General features: G+C 45.9%; 2 protein-coding genes across 9 annotated transcripts in view; both read right to left on the reverse strand.

Moving 5' to 3' along the window:
- The window catches only part of LOC146194794 (uncharacterized), a 95,518-nt gene that overhangs the window by 30,765 nt on the left and 44,040 nt on the right, over positions 1-20,713 (reverse strand). For 7 of the 8 annotated variants that reach the window (XR_014705918.1, XR_014705916.1, XR_014705920.1 and 4 more), the window contains 4 exons: positions 18,796-19,034; positions 18,438-18,608; positions 18,154-18,302; positions 11,348-17,251 (listed from right to left, as the gene is read on the reverse strand). The exons of the other annotated variant lie outside the window; for it this stretch is intronic. The gene's annotated coding sequence lies outside the window, so the exon portion shown is untranslated. Of the gene's footprint in view, positions 1-11,347; positions 17,252-18,153; positions 18,303-18,437; positions 18,609-18,795; positions 19,035-20,713 lie in introns of those variants that run through there. 8 annotated transcript variants of the gene reach the window in all.
- On the reverse strand, positions 6,847-11,340 carry LOC146194795 (uncharacterized). Its single transcript, XM_084597544.1, has one exon. It carries the CDS (start codon positions 11,289-11,291, stop codon positions 9,423-9,425), a length of 1,869 nt encoding a protein of 622 aa, XP_084453670.1. The 5' UTR covers positions 11,292-11,340; the 3' UTR covers positions 6,847-9,422.

Raw genomic sequence — 20,713 nt, forward strand, 5'->3', positions numbered from 1 at the left:
CACAGTTGCTCGAATCGTATCACTGTGTACTCTTTATTTTGCTGCCTCATTTCCAAATTTTTGCTGACATGCTAACAAGAGGTTGATCCTCATAGTCCTGACCACAAGACTTTTTGTAGTACTCCTCTTATGCACTTGTCATATGCGTGACATCAAGAGACAATGAAAATAAAATTGTTTAGTACATTCCTTTGAAAAGCCAGAAAAATATAAAAACGTACTGCATGCATGAAATTACTTTTTTTTAGACAGTGACAACCGAATTCACCTGGAACCTAGCATTTTTTTATCTATTTAAGGTGGCCAGCCCTCTTCGGAGGCCAATAGCTTTGGTAAAACAATGTATAACTGCACAAGTCATTGTTTTATGTAGGAGTGATGTAGCCTATCTCTACCCATCTCATGCAGCCAAAAAAGTGAGTGGAAAATGCTGATATACTGTGGTGGTACAAAATAAGTTGGATAAAGAGGTCCTTTCCCATAGCTTAGTAAATCTTGAGCACTCATGCATTGCATGGGCATTAGCAGGATTTTCTCGTGTGTGTGAGGGGTGGGGAGCAAACCCATTGCATTGCAGTAGGGGGGGTAAGTGAATTGTCACCCCCACACACACAAACCTTTTGCCATTAAGGTTAAAATAAATATTCAAGACAGTTTTCTGTCACCGATGTCAGTGGCAAAATAAGGAAGCGCGAATGAAGGAGGCAGCTTGGAAAAGGAGGGGTGGGGGCAAGTTTTCCTCTCCACTCTGCTGAAGTTCATGCAAACAAGCAGAAAGGCTTTGAACAGCAGCATTCATTAGGGGTTGGGGCGGACAAAAAAAAGAGAAAATGAGCCTTAGGTTGCGCTGCTTGCATTCAAGAGGCTATGGCAATCTATGTTACTGCATTTTCACGAGTATTCTCTCACATGGTTATTAGGGAAATATAATTTCAAGTCCAATAGAAATGCCTAATTGCCTACTAGAATTGTTTGAAAAGGAACTAAAGGCTATTTGCTTGTTGCTATAAGCATGTTGTTAAATTAATACACTATGGCACAGCCTCATGGTAGTACCTACACACAGGCACCGCATTGCTTACATGACATTTTGTATCAAATGAACCAGCTTCAAAATCTCTTGTGCATGCCCAGTGTTCACTGTGTTAATGCCTGGCAGAGATGCAGTATTTATCTCATGGCTTGATGGCTAACCCATCAGTATTTGCCTTTAGTTAGAACATGAGTAGCAAGTGGACTAATGAGCACATTAATGACGTTGCAAGCAATACACCCTTCAGTGATTCAAATTATCTTATTTTCTATCGCTGTAAATTTGATGAGAATATAAAAATTAATATAATACATAGTGGTTATCAGTTAGGTGGGCAGATGAGGTTAAGAAGTTCGCAGGGGTCAAGTGGATGCAGCTAGCACAGAACCGGGTTAAGTGGAGAAATATGGGAGAGGCCTTCTCCCTGCAGTGGGTAGTCAGGCTGATGATGATGACAGTGGTTATGTGTCATAAAATGCAAAGGCTCATGACAAGTACTTCAAGAATTGTGCATATGATCTTACTTTGCATTTCTTTTATGGTATTTATGTATGTGGTGATAAAACGACAGAATTCAGAAAACAAAAACAGGCTAACTTTTCGCATTCAGTACAAGTTTCAGGCCGGGTAGAGCATACAGTAAGGGAATTGCACGCTAATAAAATACACGCAAAATTTTGATAACTTGCAAGGGAAATAAAGATATGCACTGTAAAGAAGGTACCGTCTGTTGCAGAAGTTTGCAGTCCAATGCGCCGGGCGGAGGAACAGTATCGCTCTCGAGAGGCGGCACTGCGCCCACCGGCGCTGCCTGGTGACGCAGCTATAAAGAGTGAGGAGGCTTGTTCTTTTCCCCTCATCCCGCGGTTGATATCACACATCTTTGCTCTCAGCTGCAGGATGAGGGGAAGAGAACAAGCCTCCTCACTCCTCATAGCCGAGTCACCAGGCAGTGCTAGCGGGCGCAGCGCCACCTTTCGGGAGCGATACTGCTCCTCCGCCCGGCGCATTGGGCTGCAAACTTCTGCAACAGACGGTACATAATAGCTCAGTATAAAGGGAGTTGCCCGAGATGCCTGTATGCATAAAAATATGCATTTATTCATCACTCATTTATTACTCTATTGGCACTAAAAAGATTTCTGTTTTGCATGCAGGGGACAGGTTTCTTAGTCATTTATTAAACTTTTTTCCCTTTCACATTGAGCGACCCTGTACATCATCTTGCAATACTAACAAGAATAGGATGCCATGGAGCAACAAACAAAAAGCCATTCTTCGGAACTGATAAAAGCTTCCGTGACTGTCCTTCCTCTAAAAGCCATCCGTGTTGTGCCAGAGATTCATCATTTTGCAGAAAACATCACATATACGATGTATCACCTGGGCAGAGTTGCACGCAGGCATCAGCAGCACGCCACACTCAAGCATGCTGAGCCTAAGGAACATGGGAGATGAGACATCCTATGGAACACTCACTATGATACATAGCTCACACATGGCCCACAGATCAACGTCCAAGTTAGTGAGCCTTACAAAAATATGAAAAAAACCGTATTACCAGAAGACTTCACACACTATGACCAGACCTACTTAGAGACAGGTACTGCGCGACAAATTCAGTGTGAGGAGCTTCAGCCAGAAGTCCTAATTTGTAGCAATATAGTCACTTCTGACATGGTCACTCAGTCTTGTGGAAACTACATTCTTGTGGCTAGCCCACATTCTTCCAAACATCATTTCCCACCTCAAGCACTGTATTAAGTGATTCTGAATTGGGGTTCTGATGCAATCAAATCAGTAAGGTCAACCAGCCTACTACTACACTTGGAATGCATAGTTTGTATTGCTATGAGGTTAAAGAAGCAATTTCTTATGCTCTTTCACAACAATAAACAATGTTGATTTGTAAATTTGTCCAGACAAAAACACTGGAAAAGGCACTGTAAAGTTCAAACAGCAGCAGAAATGTGCAGTAAAACAACAGAAAAAATCTACATCATATCCCGAGTAACTATATACAGCACATACTTTTATATGTTACTTACTGTTTCCATAGTGAGGCCAAATTTAACACAAATGCACCAATAATTACCTTTTTGGTGCCACTTTGTGTTGGTTTTGAAAGGAGCGTACCTTTGAGTGCAGATCGTTTCATACTTCAGCCCTTGTGTACATGAGGTGCCACTGTGCACAGTCATAGTTAACTTTCTTATATGGATGATGCGGTGTTCCAGATTATCAGTTGATCCAGGGACACGTTGCAGGAAATGGACGGGACTTTTCGAGTGCTACAGGCACTTTACTGAACGGGTCAAAGCACATTTTGCTTTCGCGAACACAGTTCGCAACTTCCTGCCCCCAATCGTAAGTCGGCAGTCAGTCTACCCCTTTTTGCGCCCAAACACCCATCTTAAGTATGCATTTTCAACATCCTGGGGACCAACCTTGTAGCCAATCAGAGGAAAAGAGCTTCTTCGAGCCAATCAGAATGACAAAGCCACATTTTAAATAGCCAATGCAACATCGGCACCTCCAAGATTGGTCCCTCGCGAGCACCGCGTGCCTCCCACTAATCATTCGCCCTTTCCCCCTGTGGAGATGATGCACAGATACTCTCTCAAAATCAGGGACGAGACAAAACAAATTAGCAAAGACACATGAACGCCACTTTCACCAGCAATGCATACACGTGCAAGATCACACAGGACAGCAAGAAATACGGGGACAGCGTCCGGACCCGGCTGGCCGTAAGCAGAGCGGGAAAAAGAAGAGAATGGATTGCTGCCACGCTCATCAACACGAGCGCCATGTGCTGCAGTGATGTTTCTGTCAACTTTAGAACCGACAGCACCGGATGTGCCTTACTGTTCTCCCGCGTCTTGGCCGGCTCGGCGAGAGCGCCGCGGGGATATTTATGTTCACGCGATAGTCGACGGCGCGGTGCGTGCCTTTCCGCTCGAGTACCACGAAGGCATCGCATTAGAAACGGCACCCCCGGCTCACGCGAGCGCAGCCAGAAACACAAGACCGCTTGTGTGTAAATGTCACGCTTCCCGAGCGACCGTCCGTTTTTGTGTTGTTTTGACAGCTTACGGTTGCATCGATGCCGTCCCATCGGTAATGCGCTCAGCAGGGAAGACAAACCTTCGTCTGTTATTGGTCTGAGCTGACAGGTTAAACGATGACGCGAAGATGGGTTCACTCTCCACAGTCTCCGCGTCACCGGCACGCCTGACTTGTACGGATCTGTCTTTGAAACTGAAACAACGTTTGCTACCCGTAAGATGACCCTGGGTTTCCCACGCGGCTGCAACAGCAACCAGCACACTCCTCCGATCGCACAGGCCAGAGGTCACTGCGGCATGTACATTTACAGGCCCCTTAAGTGGTACGAGTGGCAGATGCGGCGTAGGTCGTTTTCCCCAAGTCATAATTCCTGTGTCTGGCGCCGTGATGCCTATTCTGTCCCACGATCCGACCACCACCTCACAAGGTCTCAGCCCGAATTCCCGGTCAAAAAACTTTTCCTCGCGTATTTCAAATGGGCACCCGGACGCGTCTTCATAAAAACCCTGATAACAAAGTTGACAATTACAAAGAAAAGACAAACAGAAGAAGCGAGCCGGCTGTTTTGGAGTGCTCCCCTCCTCCACAACGGCCCGGCAACTTAACACCTTCCCACTAAGAATGTTGTGCGTACACTTGCTGTCCGCACAACACTTTTCCCGCGCTACGTGGGGAAACATATTGGGCATGCAGAGCAAATGCGTAAAACAAAGACTACAAATCTAAAAAAATCTAGGAACTTTGCCACTGAAGCGCCATACAATTCCATGCCTCATTGTACCGGCTGAAATATTACATCGCCACTTACAGGGGTACAGCACAATTGACAACCACAGGTCTAATGAAAGAAAAACAAAACAAAAAAGCCGAATCTCAATAGTATCGGACACTGGTCATTGCGACGCATACACAATACAGTACATTACAGTAACCTGCGAACACCAAATCACCGTTCACAAACATGTGTAATGCACGCACGCATCAGGCAAGACCCCATCCTGCAAGCACTGAGCGCGCCATATCAGTCTGTACCACACACAAGTTAACTAAAATTCTCATGCATTTTCATGCCATAAACAAGAGGCACATATACATATACATCTATTCTTTTTTTTTTCATGTCATTATTCAGTGTCCAGTCTCGAAAGGGCATCAGCGCACTTGTTGAGGGAGCCTTTTATATGTGCGAATGTCAGGTCGTACCTTAGGAGCGCCAGACTCCATCACGTGAGGCGGGCACTTGATGACGCTGATCGCGTCAGGTACGTTTATGATCAGTGACTACATTGATCCTTGCACCAAACAGCAACGTGTCCAGATGGCCCAGAGCCCACACAATAGCGAAGGCCTCTCGCTCAATCGCAAACCATTTTGCCTGCTGTGGCGTAAGCTTTTTGCTCAAGAACGCTATTGGCATTTCTTTTTATTCATGCTCCTGCGCCAATCATGCCCCGACTGCTCTTTCCGAGGCATCGGTGGTCAAAAGATATTCCCTTTTCAGATCAGGCACGGTTAATCTGGGCAGTTTAGCCAACTCGGCTTTTACGGCGTTAAAAGCACGCTCTGCATCCTGGCTCCAGGGGATCGTGTTTGGCACTCTCCTGTTAGTGAGATCTGTTAAGGGGTGCACCAACTCGGAGTAAGCTGGAACGTAGTCCCTGTAATAGTTGAACAGCCCTAGCGCGCTGCGCAGATCACTTTTCGTCACTAGCGATTCCAGCCTCAGAATGGCGTCCACCCTTTCTGGGTCGGGCGAATGGACGCCGGATCCCACCACATGCCCCAGGTACCTCACGCTGGGCTGTGCGAACTTGCACTTGGCCGGGTTAACCATCAGGCCAACCTCTGAAATTGTCCTCAACACCTTATCCAAATGTAGGTGTGACTCCCACGTCTGCGAGTACACTGCCACATCGTCAACGTAAGCGCAGGCATATCCGCCGTGCCCTTAGAAGGCTTCATTCACGACTCGCTAAAACGTGGCAGCTGAGTTGCACAGCCTGTATGGCATTACCCGCCACGCAAATAGTCCCTTCGGTGTAGCGAACGCCGTGTACTTACGAGAGGCCGGCTCTACAGCGATCTGCCAGTAGCCCCGTGTCATGTCCAGGAGAGATATAATTAGCCCCGGCCACCTCATAGAGCACTTCCGTAACGTTACCCATAGGAAAACCATCTGCCTCCAACACCGCATTCAGCTGACGATAATTATTTTTATTTTATTTATTTGATACTGTGAATCCCATCAGGGATTGTAACAGGAAGGGCTGTTAGCATATTATACTACAGCATAAAAGCATACACAATGATACATGGTGTCGAGTGTTACATGCAGCTTACAACAATCGAATAACACAGATAATATCACTTATATTAATTACATAATTACGGATGATACAGCGAGGGGATCAGTATTAGTTGTAATTGACAGTCAAGGCACAATCAAGGTTTGAAATACTAAGAGAAAATCGACTATAATGAATTCACAAATTGACTCAGGCACAATAGGCAAGAAAAAATACCAAGAGAACAAGGAAGCATAAAAATAAGGAATACAATTGTTACTGCAATGGGTATAATTCATCTGCAACAAGGGAACAAAACTCAGCTAAGGACGTGGTGTTAGTAATGCGTGTGTGTAGATTGTTCCATTCTCGTGTTGCCCTTGGAAAAAATGAGTATTTGAAAATATCAGTATGAAATGAGAATTCGCCTAATGTATGCGTGAGGTTATAATGGGTTAATCTGTTCGAGGACGTCGGCATGTACTTTGTAATAGGCAGTTTTAGTTGATTGTGTATTATCTGGTATATGATTTTAAGTCTTGCAAGATAGGCTCTGTTTTCTAAGGTTAGTAATTCTGCATGTTTAAGTAATTCTGTTGGTGAGTCTGTAATGGAGTGTTTATTGTATATAAATCTTAGTGCCTTTCTTTGTACTGCCTCCAGTTTTTTAATGAGCTGTTTAGTAAACGGGAACCAAGCGGTATTAGCGTACTCTAGTACCGGTCTGACAAGTGTTTTATATGCAAGTAACTTTGTTTCAGGTGGTGCTAGTTTAAGACGCCTGTTAATAAAGAATAGCTGTTTTAGGGCGGTTGACGTGATGTTGTTAACGTGAGAGTTCCACCGGAAGTCAGAAGTTAGTGTCACACCAAGATACTTGTGCTCATGAACAGATCCAAGGGGAATGTTGTTAAGGGTGTACTGAAATGCTGATGAATGCTTTTTTCTTGTTATAGATAAAAGAACAGACTTTTTTAAATTGATATTCATTTGCCAGTCCTGGCACCACTGGTATACTGCTGTTATGGCGTTGTTTAAGGTTAGATGATCATCAATGGAGTTAATTTCCTGATAGAGAACGCAATCATCAGCAAAAAGTTTAATATTATGTGAAGCGTAAGCTGGTAAGTCGTTTATAAAAATTAAGAATAATACTGGAGCTAGAACACTTCCTTGGGGTACACCTGATGAAACAGTAGTTAAAGCGGATTTCTCGTTGTTAATTTCAACAAATTGTGTGCGATTACTAAGATAATTTTTAATCCAATCTAGAACAGGACCAGTTCCCAAAGTTAGCTCGAGTTTTACCAAAAGTTTTGTGTGTGATACGCGGTCAAATGCTTTAGAAAAGTCTAGAAATATGAGGTCTATTTGTTTCTGGTTATCAATGCTCAAGGATATATCATGTGTTAATTCAATTAACTGAGTAATGGTGGATAGGCCATTACGAAAACCATGTTGGCAGGGGGTTAAAATATCATTTACTTCTAGGAAGGCATTTATGTGTTTCAAGATAATATGCTCTAGTAGCTTGCATACTGTGCTGGTTAATGATATTGGCCTGAAATTCGAGGGGTCAGATTTATTTCCCGATTTGTGTACAGGGGTTATTTTTGCTGATTTCCATTCCCTGGGAAGGGTGCAAGTGGATAATGATTTGTTAAAGAGTAGAAAAAGGAATTTGGCCACCCACTCAGCATATCGATGTAGAAATATGTTAGGAATGTTATCTGGCCCTGGTCCTTTCTTAGTGTCTAAATTTAGTAATAGATTTAATACTCCAGTTTCTGTTATAATTATAGGTTCCATCTTCATACCTGTGCTAGAGTTCATCGTGGGAAGTTTTCCATTATCACTTGTAAAAATGGAGCAGAAGTAGTTGTTCAGAGTAATCGCAGTATGTTTGTTATCTTCGGTAGATGTTGGTCTTTCATCTCGTTTTTTAGGGTTTAAATAACGCCAGAATTTTTGGGGAGCATTCTTTAGGAAATTGGGAAGTGTTTTTGTAAAGTAGTATGATTTGGCTCTCTTTATCTTTGATTTCAAGTCGTCAATGGCGGAAGTTAATTTTTGTACTGTGCGTTGCGACGGATGGCTTTTTTTGTTTCTTCTGAGCCGGCGAACTTTTCTTTTTGCGTGGATAACGGTTCGAGTTATCCAGGGGTTGTGTTTGTGCGTTTTCTTAGTCTTCAATGGGACGTAGTTAGCGATGCAATGTGACACAACTGATTTGAACCGTTGCCATAAAATTTCTATGTCTGTGCTTGCATCATGTGAGAGTTCATTGAATGACGACAGTTCATGAGACAGTGTATCAATGATGCTTGTATCGTCTGCTCTGCTGTAGTCTTTGTATGTTTTTGTTGATTGCGAAGGTAGCGAATCGTGATATGGTACCGCACATAATACTAGTTTGTGGTCCGACAGGCCAGATGAAACTTCGATATTAGCTTTATGACTGGGAAAATGATCACTTAGAAATACTAGATCTAAAATGTTACAGCTGGATCCTTGTACGCGAGTGGGTTCAGTTACTATCTGGGTTAGATTAAAAGAGAGCATGATGTCTAATAAGGTATCTGCGCAAGGTGAGTGGTGGTGTAGTGTGTGCCAGTTGATATCGGGTAGATTGAAATCGCCTAATAGTATCACCTTGTTTCCCTTCACATACTGCTGCATATACACGTGCAATGATTGTAGAACATTCAAATCAGAAGAAGGACTACGGTAAATGCATCCCACAATGAAGGTGCCATTAGTAAGGCAAAGTTTGCAAAAAACGGCTTCAACTCCTTCGACCTCAGGCAGTGTAACGAAAGGGATTTCTTTTTTTATCAGTAAAGCAACGCCTCCGCCTCGAGTTAAACGATCTTTGCGAACAATGACATAGTTTGGGGGAGTAATTTCTAAATCTTTGATGTCTTTGTTTAGCCAGGTTTCTGTTATTCCTATAAATGCCGGTTCGTAAGCTATTAATATTGATTCGAGGGGACCGAGTTTACCAATGACACTTCGAGCATTAATATTAGCGAAACTTATTTTGGACGTTGTGTGCGGCGCGGACGGAGGGTTCGTGCACCGATGTCCTGGTTTTTTGTGTCGTTTGAATTTGACGTTACGGGTGACACGTCATTCTTTTCCTCGTCCCAAAAATAAAGACAACTATTAATCTTTAGTTTGTCGTACACCAATGACACCTTACCACCGGAATCCTTCCTTGGTTTTCCATATTCCCACAATTTCTTCCTAATGTTTCGAACACGCGGTGAGAAGTCCTCGCTAATGGTGTAAGCACTATCTTTGAGTTTGCGACAGTTGTGCAAAATTTTAGTTTTCTCTCGGAAGTCTAACAATTTAAAGATTACTGGCCTAGTTTTGTTTGCCATTGGTTTTCCTAGCCTATGTATACGTTCAATAGCCACTTCCTCTAGTTGCAAGGTATGCTTAATGACATTTTCATTTACTGCGCGTTCCAGTGATTCGTAATTTTCTTCCTCGTCTTCCGGTATGCCGTACACAATAAGGTTCGATCTTCTAGACCGATTCTCTAGATCGTCTAATCTTAGCTCTAAGGAAGTTACAGTTTTTTGCAAGCTAGCGACTTGTTCAGTGCAGGCTGAAACATTCTTTTCAAGGCATGCTAAGCGTTCTAGTTTATTATCGATAGATGTCAGACGTTCTTCTTTTATTGTCTTTATGTCTGCGGCGATTTGAGTTAGTTGTTCGGCAAGATCTGACAAGTCGGGCCCGGGATTAGTCTCTACATCACCGGAAAGCAATAGTAAATTTGCAAGATACACTATGTCACTGAGAGAACCGAGAAGTACCGTAGGGCACGGCAGCACGACGAGACAACGCTCACTGGAGCGAAAACATTTTCCATAGCGCCTTCTTACCTGCGGAAAGAAGACGAACGGATGAGCCATCTGCGTACAAGCCCTGCTGCCGTGCCCTTTGGTAACTGGTAGCTCGCTGTCGGCTTTTATGTCCCGAGAAGTGCGAAGCGCCACGGTGGATGGCTTGAAGAGTGTCCTGCCGCTGGAAGTAGACGATGTTGGGTTCCCATCCGCTGGATGCAAGATAGGAGACGGCATAAAGCTGCTATTCTGTAGCACATGCGCGTGGTAGATCACGAAAGGCTGATATACTTCTTGATGTCCCGCTGGTATCAGCAGCAGGCTGGCGATGATCTGCGGAAAGAAGACGAACGGATGAGCCATCTGCGTACAAGCCCTGCTGCCGTGCCCTTTGGTAACTGGTAGCTCGCTGTCGGCTTTTATGTCCCGAGAAGTGTGAAGCGCCACGGTGGATGGCTTGAAGAGTGTCCTGCCGCTGGAAGTAGACGATGTTGGGTTCCCATCCGCGGGATGCAAGATAGGAGACGGCATAAAGCTGCTATTCTGTAGCACATGCGCGTGGTAGATCACGAAAGGCTGATATACTTCTTGATGTCCCGCTGGTATCAGCAGCAGGCTGGCGATGATCTGCGGAAAGAAGACGAACGGATGAGCCATCTGCGTACAAGCCCTGCTGCTGTGCCCTTTGCTTTTATCGATGCATAGTCGCACCGTTCCGTCCTTTTTCGCCACACAGAGTATCGGGTGTGCAAAGCTGCTCTCTACTGGGTACACTAGGCCCCATTCTATAAATTCTTCTACCAGCCGTTTGACCTCGGCTCTGAGTGCGACGGGCACTCTGTACGGGTAAGCCTTCGCTGTTTTCGTGCCCGGCACGAGGTTGATCTTGTGCTCACCCAGTTTGCATTGTCCTGGCCTATCCGAGAAGGCACCGGCATGCAGCGTTATAACCTCCCTGAGCTGAGTCACTTGGTCTGCATTGAGGCTTTCCTCCTTCTGTGATATATAAGGCATGCCGCTCCCATGCCTACGGCTGTCTGGGAACATTTCCACACTGCCAAACTCCGTGTCAGACTTCGTGTTTACCAAAGCGGTGGCCTTGTGGTAGAGCATCCGCCTCGCAATCGGGAGGTACCGGGTTCGATCCCTGGTGCCGCCGGGTACCCACCGGTTTTTAAATGGGTACAAGCTTTCCCCCGGCCTGGTGCTCGGCTCTTCTGGGGTGAAATGCTTGGGAAAAGGGGTCACGGCCCAAATAGTTGCGCCGATGTGGCAGTGATACGTTCCGCCATCGGGCAACAATAAGTCCGCCTTGCGCGGCAACAGCCCATTATGTGGCCCTTTTCCCAAGCATTTCACCCCAAAAGAGCCGAGCACCAGGCCGGGGGAAAGCTTATACCCATTTAAAAACCGGTGGGTAACCGGCGGCACCAGGGATCGAACCCGGTACCTCCCGAATGCGAGGCGGATGCTCTACACAATCAACTAAAACTGCCTATTACAAAGTACATGTTGACGTCCTCGAACAGATTAACCCGTTATAACCTTACGCATACATTAGGCGAATTCTCATTTCATACTGATATTTTCAAATACTCATTTTTTCCAAGGGCAACACGAGAATGGAACAATCTACACACGCGCATTACTAACACCACGTCCTTAGCTGAGTTTTGTTCCCTTGTTGCAGATGAATTATACCCATTGCAGTAACAATTGTATTCCTTATTTTTATGCTTCCTTGTTCTCTTGGTATTTTTTCTTGCCTGTTGTGCCTGAGTCAATTTGTGAATTCATTATAGTCGATTTTCTCTTTTTTAGTATTTCAAACCTTGATTGTGCCTTGACTGTCAATTACAACTAATACTGATCCCCTCGCTGTATCATCCGTAATCATGTAATTAATATAAGTGATATTATCTGTGTTATTCGATTGTTGTAAGCTGCATGTAACACTCGACACCATGTATCATTGTGTATGCTTTTATGCTGTAGTATAATATGCTCACAGCCCTTCCTGTTACAATCCCTCATGGGATTCACAGTATCAAATAAATAAATAAATAAATAAATAAATATCACTCCGACATTGCTTGCGCAGGCATAGTATTTCCACATGCGATTTGCGTGCACCCATCACTCTGACCCGTCCTTAAACTGGAGGATATAATACCTATCCGGTCGCTTTCGTTCTTTGACTTCAGCCGGGCCATTCCATTTCGGTTGCATTTTGCTTTGCTGGCCTGTCTCAAGGATCAGTAGTTCTTCTCCAATGTTGAACTCTTTAGCACGGGCCCTAAGGTTGTACTTTTCCGCATACGCCCTTTGCAACTGGCTGATCCGCTCGTCTGCTTTTTCTGCTGCCTCAGTCATCCGCTGACGGAGCTCAACTAGGTAAGCAGCTGCCGCCTTATTAAGACCCACCGGGGGTGTCCACATACCGGTTCAAGTTTTTTGTACAACAGTGAGTGGGCCTTGCGGAACTCGTCCATACATCATCTCGAACGGGGATGCCCCTGTTTACTCGTGCGGCACCTCTCCATACGCCCAGAGCATGCAGGGGATAAATCATCCCATTCACGTGCGTGTTCGTGTATCACGTGTACTGAGCATCGCCTTGAATGTCCCGTTCTAGCGTTCTACTATCCCGTTACTCTGGGGGTGGTCGGGCGTTGAGAACCTTATTTGTATTCCAAGGCGTTCCATCAGCTCTCTAGTTAGACTTGAGGTGAAGTTAGTCCCCTGATCACAGCAAATGAGCTGTGGAATCCCAAGCCGCGAGAATTTGTCCACCAGCGCCTGACACATCGCTCGGGTGGTCAGAGATCGCAGTGGTATCACCTCGGGCCATCTCGTACACAGGTCTATTACACAGACAGCGTACTTGTGCCCTCACGCTGAAGCAGGTTCAATGGGGCCTATGCAGTCCATATATACAACTTCCAATGGTTCCCGCAGACGCGTCAACGGAGTAACAGGCATTCTGTCCGTGGAACGCCTGTTTGCAAAAGTTTGGCAGGCGTGGCACGTCTGGCAGTGCGTCTTAACATCAGTGACAAGCGTCAGCCAGAAGAATGCACTACGTATACGCTGCTTGGTCCTCTTTTGAGAAAAGTGCCCCCCACACAGCATACCGTGCGCCAATATAAGCACCTCCTTAGGACGATTTTCCGGGAGGACCAGTTGCGTACACGGCATACCGTCGACCACCTCCTGGTGTAAAAGCATCCCCTCATCTATCAGCATGCCATGAGTGCCGCTGCGCGCTTGCTCCCAGGCATCCGCTAGAGATGAGTCCGCTCTCTGTTCCTCGTCAAATCCGCGCTCAGCTGCGGCCGCTTCCACCGGAGAAGTAACTTCAATTTGCACCGCTTGAATGTCTGCAGGGGTTCACACAGCGACCTCCTCAAGTTCGAAATCTAATGCAGACGCGTTCCTCTCGTCAACATCATGCTGCTCGGTTTCACTCTCTGCCTTTATTATTCTACTGGCCAATTCAACTCCGTCTTCCCTCACTCTGCTCAGTCCCTCAAATACATCGGGGGTCAGTAGAGCATCTACTCCTTCGGCCAGCTCGTCAGTAACGGCACAACATATGAATGTTTGTGGGCCCGCACTACTGTCCTCTGTGACTAAACTGAGGGGGACGTACATAAGATCGGCTGGCACAGTGTGGTCAAACGCTCCACGCAGGCGCACCTTCCCTGAGCCCTGCTCTCACGCGTCAACAGGGACAAGTACTGTTATATCTGCCCCTGAATCAAGGCATGCTTGAAACAGATGTTTCCCAGAGATAAGCTCCACCCACATCAGCCTAGACTCCTGTGCTGTCCCGCTTGTTTCTATCTCTCTACTGGCCTCCAGCTCACACGCTGCTCTCGCTGCCAGTCTAGAAACCCAGGGATTCCTGCCTGAATCCTGACCTGCTGCCCCCTTTGGTTTAGTTTGTGGACAGTTTCGCTGCATATGCCCGAGGCATCCACAGCCAAAGCATCTTGGGGCCGGTCGGCGTTAATTTCTTTGCTCGTCGTCGGCTGATCGGCTGCCTGCCTCTCGCGGATGGCCACCGATTTCCTTAGGTGCCTCAACTGTTCCCTGGCAGTGTACAAGCTTGCTTTCCTCAACTTCTCAGTGAGTTGGGCGATCTTTGCAGGCTTGAACCACTCTTCGGTTTCGTGTTGCAAGACATATGCGTGTAGCTCGTCAAAGGTCTGTTTCACCCGGTCCACGACCACCAATTGACGCAAGTCATCTAACGTAGTGATGCTTCTACTACGAAGATAATAATCCATCAAAATTTCCACTTTAGTCACGAACTGACCCCAGCGTTCGTTACCCTTACGACATGCATAAAGTGTTCACTTGTACTCTTCTGGTGTGAGTTTAAACTTGGTTAACACTAGCTCTCAGATTTTTTTATGTGAGTACCCCATCGTTGGACTTGTTGACTACCAGCGTGCGGCTCCTCTCATTTACAAAAGGCAGTATAATGTGGCCAGAAACAGCATCAGGGATTGAACAGTTTCGGAGCATGCTTTCTGCTGTCTTAAACCATGCAGGCACAAGTTTGTCCGACTCAGGCATTGGCGCAAGGACCACTCTAAGCTCATCCGCATACACTTCTAACCTAGTACTATCGCCACGACCTCCACCTTCGAAGGTTCCAACCTCCATTTCGAGTTTCTTCAACTTCTTCAACTCGATCGCCAATTTGAGCCTCTGTATCTCGAGCTCCTTTTCTCTGAGCCGCATGACAGCCTCATCGCTGCTCGCGGCTGCCACGCTCTGCTCCCCCTCCGGAGCGTTCTGTCCTTCCGAGTTGGACACATTCTGGGGATTAGCAGCATCTGTTCCCACATTCCCAGATTCCTTTGCGCGCTGAGACTGAGATCGTGTGGTGACCGACATGACTACACTCGGAGCAAACAAGAAAGGGCCCACCTGAGTTTCACTGTCGTCCTGCATCGATCCCGAAGAATGATGCTGCAGATGGCCTGCACCACGTGTCGGCTCGAACTTGCTCAGGCGTCGCTGGGTGCTCTCGTTAGGCGATGTCCACTCAATCGCGAGTTCGTTCTCCACTTCGTCTCTAGGACCGCTTGAGCAACGGAGTCCTTCCCCGCCGAAGCCGCCGTTGCGATAGCGGTCGTAGTCGTATCTTCACCCGGGAATACTGCTCGGCGTTGCTCCGCCAGGGTCTGGTGCTCTCCTTCCAAGCTCCACCTCTTTGCTTCCTCGAGCTACGGAGGCCTTCTCTAAGACGTTTTTTGTTTCCAGCGAATGCCCAGGCGTCGTGTTGTGCAGCTGTAGCTGCGAGGCCGCTCACCAGGATGTCGCTGCCGTACGAACCGTGACTGCAGGACCTCTCTTCAGGGAGTCGTCCTCCTCAGCTCGTGTCCCGTAGCGCCGATTTCCTTGTCCGCTCTGCAGAAAGCCGCCGAATCATCCTGCTCGACTGCCCCAGTTAACTTTCTTATATGGATGATGTGGTGTTCCAGATGATCTGTTGATCCGGGGACACGTTGCAGGAAATGGACGGGACAACTTTTCGAGTTCTATGGGCAATTTATTGAACGAGTCAAAAACACATTTTGCTTTCGTGAACACAGTTCGCGGCTTCCTGCCCCCAGTAGTAATTCAGCAGTCAGTCTCCCCCTTTTCGCGCCCAAACACCCCTCTTAAGTATACATTTTCAACATCCTGGGGACCAACCTTGTGGCCAATCGAAGGAAAAACGCTTCTTCGAGCCAATCAGAATGACAAAGCCACATTTTAAATAGCCAATGCAACATTGGCACCTCCAAGATTGGTCCCTCGCGAGCACTGCGTGCCTCCCACCAATCGTTCGCCCTTCCCCCTGTGGAGATGACGCACAGATACTCTCTCAAAATCAGGGGTGAGACAAAACAAATTAGCAAAGACACATGAACGTCACTTTCACCAGCAATGCATACACATGCAAGATCACACAGGACAGCAAGAAATACGGGGACAGCGTCCGGACCCGGCTGGCCGTAAGCAGAGCGGGAAAAAGAAGAGAATTTATTGCTACCACGCTCATCGGCGTGTGCTGCGGCGATGTTTCCGTCAACTTTAGAACCGAAAGCACCGGATGTGCCTTACTGTTGTCCCGCGTCTTGGCCTGCTCGGCAAGAGCACCGCAGGAATAGTTATGTTCACGTGAGAGTCGAAGGGGCGGTGCACGCCTTTCCGCTCAAATACCACGAAGGCATCGCATTAGAAACGGCCCCCCCGGCTCGCGCGAGCGCAGCCAGAAACACGAGACTGCTTGTGTGTAAACGTCACGCTTCCCAAGCGACCATCCAGCACACTCCTCCGGTCGCACAGGCCAGAGGTCACTGCGGCGTGCACATTTGCAGGCCCCTTAAGTGGTACGAGCAACAGATGCGGCGTAGGTCGTTTTCCCTGAGAGTCATAATTCCTGCGTCAGGCTCCGTGATGCCTATTCTGTCCCACGGTCCAACCACCACCTCCCAAGGTCTCAGCCGCGAACTCCCGGTCAAAGAACTTTTCCTCGTGTATTTCAAACGAGCGCCCGGACGCGTCCTCATAAAAAACCCTGACAACAAAGTTAACAATTACAAAGAAAAGACAAACAGAAGAAGCGAGCCGGCAGTTTTGGAGTGCTCCCCTCCTCCAAACGGCCAGGCAACTTAAGTCATTACTCAAAATGCCTTCATTCTAAGGTCAACAATAGAGGCCTTTTTCTTCCAGTGATCACAGTCAAGTTGAAAGCGATGATGGCTTTGAGATGTTGTGGTCCATATCTGACCCTTTTCCCACAGCTACTTGAAGCACAACAGCCACTTCATGTCTTTGCAAAACGCCTTTTGTGGGCTTCACCAGGTCTGCCTTGGTTGGTATGTCCTGCACACTTTTTGAATATACAGGTCCAACTCTTGGTTGAGTGTGTTCCATGGCTTCTTTGAAGCTAGGGAACAGGGAACACAGCTCCATGACCTTCGTGTGCAGATTCTGTGCATACCCTGCAATTGACAGACGTTAATCCTTCAGTGACTGACTCACTTTTTTTTTCCACAGTTTCTGCAAACTGGGGCCTGTCTCTGCCACATGAAGCTAAACAGAGCAGAAGACTCCTTTCCGGGTCTGAAGCCACGAATGCAGTCTTGCTTTGCAATGAGTATCAAGGTAAAAGGATTCTGTTCAACAAATGCTCAACTTTGCTATATATGAAAACAATGCTCATTAATTGGAACCTCAGTAATTGAGATTTTCGGATAATTCGAACTACACTACTTGGTCCGGCCAAGTGCTGAGGACACCGGGCGCCTGCCTCAATTTCTCATAGCATGATAAAGTGAACGTAGTGAAAACGAGGCTTGCACAACCAGTCAAGTGCTGGCACTCTGCCTGCAAAGTTGCCCCCCCCTTCTATTTTAGATCTAATGTCGAAAGGTAAACACACCATGATGTTATCGCTGCACAGCATCTTGGCGCACTACCAAGAAATGCATTGTGTTGTGGACCACGACGGTGCAAAACGAAGGGACGTGCTAACAAACGATGCCCTTTTTTTTCCCCAGATTCTTAGGCGAAAATCGGGGGTGGGTGGATTCATTATGAGAGTGCGTTGTTACGGACCTAAATACGGTACACTTACCATAATGCAAATAGTTTTTGTCAGTTTTTTCGAGGCAATTTGATAATTCAGATATCGGATAATTCGAACATGCAAACTTTTTTCCCGGTCCCGTGCAGTTCGAATTAACGAGCTTTTACTGTATTGCATATTATTTGCATGATGTACTGACAAGTTATTTTTTCTGTGTATTAAAATCTTTGAATCTACGAGCCTTGGTTCCTATGAATTTTATACCTACCATACAAACCACACAAGAATAGATCATGCAAATCACAATAAACTTGCCAAATGTTGTTGCCGTTTTCTGTGGGGTGACAAATGTGGCACCGTGTCTCGCCTTAGGATTTCTTATGTGCCACATCAGTGCACCATCAGCAGTTACAGCCTGGTCTCTGTCACCATTTTCATTGAAATGGAGAGCTGCCAGAAGGGTACTAGAAAAATAAAGAAACATGAATTGAGACGTATCGCACACTATCAGAGTGATGCAAGAAATCTATTTTGATTCAGTTGTTGCACAGCTCAAAAATGACTGATAATTTTCTGCATCTGTTCATATGTAGTCTTACCGAGCCTTCATGCCTTCGTATGTGAATGCCGTAGATTTGGGGGCGAATCCATTCAACACACTATGAAAGGACTCCAGGCCGTACGTCTGGACTCGTAGTGACAACTTTTGAATGTCTTTACAAGCAGTGGTGAATTTACCACGGCCTTCACTTGCTTGTATGCAGGGGATTCTGGAAGAGATGTTGCACATGATTTTCTTTTGTAAGGAAACTGAACAAAAGTGAACATTCAACATTCATGGCCAGCGGAGTGATGAGGGCTAACAGTAACATTTTCTTTGAACGGTTTCGATTATATGCAGTAGATCTCTGCTGGCAGAATAGTTTTGGTACTAAGAGCCCATACAGTTGCACTTACGAGCAGAAAGCCATGCAGAGCTGGTCAGAGGCCCATATAGGCACCTCGGATAGGGCTGTTTGTGCCCTTCATAGATGCTTCTGATGTGGTTTAGCATACTCTGCCATGCTGCCTGCAGTAGCTTGTCATCACCACCACAAGCACAGGCACACCAGTATGATTGACAATTAGTTGTCTCCATTTCTTTACATCTGTGCAACCAAATGTTTTGGAAGCGGCCACCAGTTTTTTCGTGATTCCTGAAAAAAAAAATGAAAAAATCAAAAACTTTTTTCAATGGCAGCTTCAGCTGTTTTTGTTGCTGCAGAATGCAGTCAGTAGGAAAAGCAATAGGCTGGAAACCTCCAACCATGGCACAAAATAGAGCTTGAGTGTATTACAAAAACACAAGAGGGTAAATATCTGTTTGTCGCTTCTGCTTCACATTTCACAGCTTTCCTACCAGAGGCAGTGCTCCATGTTACAAAGTGGTAGCGGCTAGATACATCAATTCGTAAGGAGCACGGCACACTTGATTACAGTCATGCGAAGTAGTATGTAGCTATTTCGGTGGCTGCAAGAAGAAGCATGCTCTTTGAGGCACAGTGCTATATAAGTGTTATGTTTCCACTTTTTAAAAAAGAAATGATTCCCCGGTTTCCTAGACTTTTTTCAGTATTAGGATGATGAGCTGTATCTTACCTGTTTTTATCTCAATTTGCCGTCATTGTTGGGGGCAGCAATGCATAGCACAGTCAGCATAAATATAAACGGAACTGCCTCACTCTAGCTGTAAAAAAATGTTCTTCTAGTTCAGTGTAGTTCAGTGTTTGATCATTATCTCAAAAAGCAAAGAAAGTAGGTAAGAAGATGTGGGAGGAAGAAGAAAGCTGTTTCTTATCTATTGTTTTCAGTTTCCTCCAAAACATAAGCTGCAGTAGACCATCTCATCATAGTAAAATTGTTGAACATGATTACTTTCTTATTCAGCCCAAAAGCTGATGCACGTTACTACCTTGTAAACTTTCCATATTCATTTTCATCCACATCACAGCATTCACTTCACTATCATCATCATCATCATCCAGATGATACCCACTGCAGGACGAAGGCCTTTCGTATATTACTCCAACTAACCCGGCCCTGTGCTAGCTGCATCCACCCGACCTCAGTGAATTTCTTAATTTCATCTGCCCACCTAGCTTTCAGCCACCTCCTACTACGCTTTCCTTCCCTTGGAATCCAATTTGTTACTCTTATTTACCATCAGTTATCCTTTTCTTTGCACTACATTTCCTGCCCATGCCCGTTTCTTCTTGATTTTCACTAGAATGTCATTACCTCGTGTTATTTATCTGACCCACTCTGCACGCTTTCTGTCTGTTAGCATAACACCTGCCATTTTGTATTACATAGCTTTCTGCGCAGTCTTCAGCTTAAGTAGAACCCTTTATGTTAGCCTTCACGCTTTAACCCCATAGGCGAGTACCATTAAGATACAACTGTTAAATATGTTCTTCTTCAGAGATACTGGTAAGCTGCTAGTCACAATTTGCCAGTACTTGCAAATTGTTCTTCATCCTAATCTTATTTTCCTGGTTATCTGGTTATTTCCCTTTCATGGTCCAGATCTGCAGTTACTGCCTGTCCTAATTATACATACTCGCCAAACACTTACAGTGCTTCGCTAGCTAACATAGCGTGTTGTTCCTTCCTGAGGCTATTGAACATTACCTTAGTCTTCTGCACACTGATTTTTAGGCCTACCTTTCTGCTTTTCCTGCCTAGGTCATCAATCATTTTTTGCATTTCATCCCCCGAGTTACTTAGCAGGGCAATATCACCACCGAATCACATATTACTGCTGCATCAACCTTTATTCTTAATTGCTTCCATTCCACGTCTCTGAATACTTCCTCTAAGCAAGCTGTGAATAGTA

The sequence above is a fragment of the Amblyomma maculatum genome, chromosome 3 (genome assembly GCF_055883805.1).
Source record: "Amblyomma maculatum isolate TAMU_Amacu chromosome 3, ASM5588380v1, whole genome shotgun sequence".
NCBI classification, from domain to species: domain Eukaryota; kingdom Metazoa; phylum Arthropoda; class Arachnida; order Ixodida; family Ixodidae; genus Amblyomma; species Amblyomma maculatum.